The sequence below is a fragment of the Parasteatoda tepidariorum genome, chromosome 10, assembly GCF_043381705.1.
Source record: "Parasteatoda tepidariorum isolate YZ-2023 chromosome 10, CAS_Ptep_4.0, whole genome shotgun sequence".
Lineage (NCBI taxonomy): Eukaryota > Metazoa > Arthropoda > Arachnida > Araneae > Theridiidae > Parasteatoda > Parasteatoda tepidariorum.
In genome coordinates, this window is record NC_092213.1 from 5624413 (window position 1) to 5630872 (window position 6460).

The window sequence follows — 6460 nt, forward strand, 5'->3', positions numbered from 1 at the left end:
TGTATTGATAAAAATTTACAGAAATAAATCTGAGCTAAAACTGCAACTGCATGTGTTTGCACAGCATGAAACAAAATAAAAATAAACCAGTGGGATAAAAAAGAAATTCGTCTTGTGGTTTTGTGCCAGATAATATAATGATGTAATAACTTTGTTTATCAAATGTATTTGACATTGACTTAATATTCATAATATGTTTTTCTTAACTTGTTACCTTAATCGATCGAATGTTGCCACTTTCTTTATTATTCATGTAGCTGAATTAAGATATTGATCTAATCATAGCAATGTACTACTAATACTAATGATGAAAAACTACGATTTTGTTCGTAGTATTTTTGTCATAAAATATTCTTTTTCCTATATTACTTTACGAGCATTTAGTTTTAGACTAAGCCATGACCATTGTCAGAGGAATATTACTTCTCAATACTATGTTTTATATTAATGGTATCTAATGTAGCTCTCGAAATTTTCTTTTAAAATATCAGTATATGGTTATAAATAATTTTATTATTGTAAATGAAATCTTTATGCATTTAAATGCTGACAATATTTATAATTAATTAAAACGTGCTTTGTTTTCTGGGGGAAGAAAACAAAAACAATAAAATCATTTACTGATGTGTTAAAGTTGTTGGGGATATTTCCGTATCGTGATCTGTCACGCCGACTACAATCGCCAAAGTGCCAAATTGTTTTTAAACAGGAAAATTGAAAAAAAGAAGAAAAAAAACATGGAGAAATTTGCTGGGGGGAGGGGGGTATGAGTTATACATTAGAGTTGGTCCCTTTCTGTGATGTTTTTTTTTAGCTTTTGGCATTCCACTGCTCCGTAGTTGCCAAGACACGGTGATTATTCTGCCACAAATCACGATACGGAAATATCCTCTTGCAGTTGATACAAGGAGTATTTAAATAAAGTCACTTTATAATTTATTAAATGACTAATTTTGACAACTAAAGAATAATATTGTTTGCCATAACACTATAAATGTATAATAACAACTATAAATGCATGTAGACCTAAAATATTTTCTTTGAACACAATTTCATACACATGTTTACTGTTTGCAAACTCTATAGTTTTCAGAGTTTATTTTTTTCAGACAGCACACTTCTTTTTACAATATATATCTGCTACACACTGTGAATGTCAGACTTCAGGGAATTATGTTAAATGTTTATGAAAGTTTACGTGTTATTAATCGAAGATTTTCATATTTCATCATAATTGTGTACATGTCATATCGTTGAGGATATTTGCGTATCGTGATCTGTCATGCCGACTACAATCGTCAAGGTGCCAAATCGATTTTAAACTTACAAATTTAATTTTTAAAAAAACGTGTACATGTGTACCTAGTTGTGGCTACGAGTTATACCTTTCAAGTTGGAACCTTTCTGTGATGTTTATTTTTAGTTTCTCGCGGGTCGTTTCCAAGACTTGCCGATTATTATTCTGCAGATCACAATATGGAAATCTCCGCTAATCTTTATTGTAAATTTTCATTTAAGTTCTCTTTATTAGCTTTTTTTTAAAAAATAGTTTTCAAGGCATACATTAATGGCTTAGTGAAAATGCGTACGGTATAGTTAATTTATTCATTTCAAAATATTTGTAAAGGTGTCATTTTTTGAAAAATTCTTATACAAATTTGGTTTCTGCATTTTTTTTAATAAGCGTTTATTTGTATAGTAGGTTCAACAATTTCATTTATTAATTTTGTGTTTTGTACAGATGTACTTTTAAACTTTATGTACGAATGGATGGTGATTTAAAAAATCTCTTTATGGATGGCCGATCTATATTATAAAGCTGAAAGACTTGAGATTTTCGGTGATCAAATTAGGTAATTATAATTCTGTTTCTTAGTTCAAAGGCTTTTTTTTAAAGCATGTTTCTCCTGTGCCATCTTTATCTATTTTATTTATAATTTTTATTCCTTTTGTTTTCAATGATATTTGCTAACATATTATGATGTTTCACTAATATTTTTAAATCTTTTTTTTTCTTTTTGTGATGTAATGCAGTTTCAAATTTAAATTTTTCAAATCTCTTTAGTTTTATTTGTTAAAATTTTTTTAATAGCTTATAGCCTGGTAGCAGACCCAGATAAAATGAGAAACTGTCCATAAACAAATTATCTCCTTTAAAATGCTTTCTACATGCATAGATTAACTCTTATGGCTACTTTCAACCTTTTTGTTGCTATCTCATTTCAGTGAAATTTGTTTGAAAATCACAGACTTTTTTTTAAAAATATTTAATTTTAACTCTATATTGATTCATACCACAGGAATGAGTCTGGTAAAAAAAAAGAAGCTGAAAATAGAAATTCAAAAATTTTATCTGCAAAAACGCTTTTTAAAAAATTAAAAAAAAATCCTGAAATTTGGACAAAAAAAAAATGCATGAAAGGAAGCATTTATCCACAGAATGTTATCAACATTTTCATAAAAATATTGGTGCAATATTTTATTTATTTATTTAAATTGTGTGAATATGAATCTCAATGTGTGATTTTTAAATCACACGAATCTTGGCATTTAATTTTAAAAAATTGCGTGAATATGAATTTTGATGTTTAATTTTAAAATCGTATAAATGATAATTCTGATGCATAATTTTTAAGTCACTTGAACACAAATCGTAATAGTGACTTTTTAATTGTGTAAATATGAAACAACATTCTTCATCTTAAATTACATTTGCATTAGTAAGATAAGGCATAAGAATGAATCTTTTCTATTATCCCTGGGAATTCAAAAAAGACAAAAAATATTTGAAGAGGCGGATTTTTTTCTCTTTTAGTAATAGTAAAAAGTTTTCCACGATAATGACGAAATTCCCAAAAACTGTGTTCACATTCCTGTGGCAGAATTTTTTGGGCTTTCTGCGACTTCCCTAGCACTAATAATTTGCTTTAAAATACTTTTAATTACAACAATTACTAATTTTAAGTAACAGAAACGTTGTGTTTACGGAATTGTTGCTAAAACCTTAATGTTAATTTAACTGAAATTTTATACCATAATATTTAAAAAAAAGTGAATTAATACCTATAAAGTTTGTTATAAAATAAACAAAATATTAAAACATAAATGTTTAAAAAAAATTTATCAAGAGTTATTGAAAAGTTAAGCTTATTCCTTATCTGCAGAGAAGTTTCAAGTTATTCCTACTGTGAATGAAGATTGACTTTTTTTATATTTCACACAACAAAACATTTAAAAAAAAATTTACACTTACATTATTGTTTAGTTACTGTTATCTCCTGACAATTTTATGAAATTTCTTTCCTCATCCGAATTAATTGGACCATTTATCAAATTGTTACAGATATGCTCCTGATGAATCTGGGCGAGTTGGTATGTTCATTCATAATTTTGGTTTAAAACCAGAATGCAATTATTTTGAGGTACTCATTGAAGATATTGGTACTACTGGTGGAATTGCTATAGGCCTGGTATCTTCTAAGCATCCTTTAGATCAATATCCAGGTTATGTACCTGATTCTATAGGATATATAAGTGAGGGAAGGTAATTTATTTTAATATTATTTTCTTAGTACCCTATTCAAAAAAATTTTTGTTACTTCTTTTCATGTAATGATTATAGACATTTAAAAAAAAAAGCCTAATTTGACTGTAGCAAACATTAAAAAAAAAATTCAATATTTTCTAAAATTTTACCTCTCTATATTTTTCTTGAATTTAACAATTTAAAATTTTAACAACTCAGTATCTAACATGAAATTGATCTTATATCATATCAGTGATTGACGTGTATTAAGCCATATTCATAGTAGGGATGCATCGAATATTCGGCCCTTTTGGTTAGCGGAATAATGGGCTAAATATTCAAATGAATGTTTGGCTGAATATTCGGCAAAGTATTATTTGGAAAAGTATTTTTTGATAATTTTTTGTGGGGGGGGGGAATTTGAATAGATTTAACAAAGAATAATCTAAAATCATATTTTTTACTAGTATATATTATTAGAAATTTGTTTTTACACATATTTGTTAAGTTCTAAAACTTGTTCATTTGTGTTTTAAAAGAAAAATAGAAAAGCGAAATTTGAAGAATTGAAACTAAATTACTTTATATACTGAACCATGGGTTTTGTAATGGTGAATTTTTTTTAAAAATTAGATTCAGGCAAGTCAATTTTGGCCTTTTTTGTTCGTCGTTTATTTTCTCGAAATTGACAACTTTTTTTAATTACTTATTTATTTGTTTCATTTTTAATTTTTTTTCTGTATTAACTATAACGCAGAATTTTAATGGAGCATTTCTATTAAACACTATTCTTTCACTGTCACTTTTTTCCTGTATGGTAAGACAACATAGAAAACCGTGACAACATAGATAACCGACATCATAGAAAACTTTGATTCTCAATGTTTCAGAATTTTCTGTTTCTAGTTAACTTTTTTCTTAACTTTTCTTTTTTATCAGCATTTTTTAGAGAATATATCTAATAAATGTTATGTTAATGTTATGTATTTATAACATTTATCTAATAAATGTTATATAAAACTGTGATTCTCAATGTTAAAGTTGTATTTCAGAATTTTCTGTTTCTAGTTAACTTTTTTCTTAACTTTTCTTTTTTATCAGCATTTTTTAGAGAATATATCTAATAAACGTTATTCTTTTATAGTTGATTTTTCTAAAAATATGGCATCATAAAAAAGTTAAGTTTAGAGTTTTAGCATTAAATCTTTCGTTTAAAAATTAAAAATGATTTTGTTTTGGTTTCTGTCTAGCTTTTTCTTTTTCAGAAAGCTTTTGTTTTTTTAGACATTTTTATTGTGACACAGCCATTAAAAGGGTTTCTATTAGATATTAAACTTCCCTTTTTCTTGAAAATATTGGACAACTGAGATGTTCAGCCTTTAAAATTTTCTTTCAAAAATTAAGATCAATTTTTATGTTTTCTTTTGTATATAATCTCTTTATGGGTGTTTTTATATTAGAGCTGCAGTTTTAAAAGCGTTTCTGATAGACATGACCTCTTTTAATGTTTAATGGATAATGTCTTTCTGGAAAATATTATTTTTAGCATTAAAAATTTGTTTTAAGGTCTAAGACGATATTTTTTCTATTTATCTTTTTTCAGCTCTACAACTTTAGTTTTTTGATAACTGTTAGTCAGTTTTTATTTATCTTAAATATTTCTAATTATCGTAATATCTAATTTTCTTTATTATCTTAAACATTTTTATTTTTAAAAAAAAAATTCTTTACCCCATGCCAATAATGCAGCTAATTTTTGATTATTTTTAAATAATGATTAAACTTATTTAGATATAAAAAATAATATTTATTAATGTTTTTTTTTTTAAAAGTGTTTTCTGTCGATATTTTTGCCAAATATATTCATACAAATTTAGCCAAGGGAATATTCAGCCAAATCACTTCGTTTCACCCCTCATTCTCAGTGCAAATAACCTTTATTGCTAGACAATAAATACTTTGTTTTTTTGACAAACAATTAAACCTATTTATCTTGTTGTAAATATATGATAAGATATTTACAAAACATAATTATGACGAAAATTAGCCGCATTTGTTTTAATGCATATTTTTATTGTGTATGTATATTGATTGTAAAATGCAGACCCACAAATGCTTACACCTACATCCTGATTAAAAATATGAATTGCCATGATGATGGAACTCATAGTATAAAGGTCAACTGTTTTGCTTTTATTTCTTTAGGCTTTACAAAGACACACCTAAAGTGATTGGAATCGGTCCGAAATTTTATTGCCAAGATCGCTTAGGATGTGGTCTGAAGTTTAAATCTTCACCTGAAGATACTCAAGAGAATGAAGCAGCTGTTTTCTTCACAAAAAACGGAAAAGAAGTAAGATTATTTCTAATAGTGCAGTAGATATATTTTTGGTGATTATTGTTGAAGATCCTTGAACATTTCTTACGTTATTTGTTAAATTTCCTGTTTTAAACATGCATTTTTAGAATTATCGGCTAAAGATTCTTTTTTTTTGTGCGTTGAATGTTTGTAATTATTATTTTTTTTTTGTTGAATTAATATTTATTTTGGATTGATCTATATTGAAGCACCACACTGTAAGTTATTCATTGTTATCTTACTTATTTCAGAGCTCATTCTAGGCAGGGTAAACAGGGCGCAGCACCCTGCTGCCCTTTTAGTCAAAAGAGTCCACCCTGTTGCCCCTGAAGTAAATTAGTGTCCTGATGTAATAAGACTCCATACCCTTTTTGCCCTTTCTTTACTCAACACTTCATTTTTTCCCCCAAACTCTACAGTGGATTTCCCAAACTTTTATTTTTAACTCTTTTTATCTAATTTGTCATTGCTGTCAATACATAGATTTATATGAGAAAGGAAAAATAGCCAGCACACCCCGTTGTTGCACTTGTCTTTGAAAGTTTGCAGTTACTTCCACTATCATTAAATCCCTG

General features: G+C 27.2%; 1 protein-coding gene across 3 annotated transcripts in view; it reads left to right on the plus strand.

Moving 5' to 3' along the window:
* Positions 1-6460, plus strand: part of LOC107451246 (SPRY domain-containing protein 3) — a 134484-nt gene that overhangs the window by 116406 nt on the left and 11618 nt on the right. Inside the window, exons 1-4 of one of the 3 annotated variants that reach the window (XM_043043054.2) lie at positions 12-142; positions 1742-1853; positions 3344-3544; positions 5732-5879. In XM_043043054.2, coding sequence (XP_042898988.1) covers positions 1798-1853; positions 3344-3544; positions 5732-5879 — 405 coding nt within the window. In that variant the 5' untranslated portion in view covers positions 12-142; positions 1742-1797. Of the gene's footprint in view, positions 1-11; positions 451-1741; positions 1854-3343; positions 3545-5731; positions 5880-6460 lie in introns of those variants that run through there. The other 2 variants (XM_043043055.2, XM_071186202.1) reach the window with 2 other exon arrangements.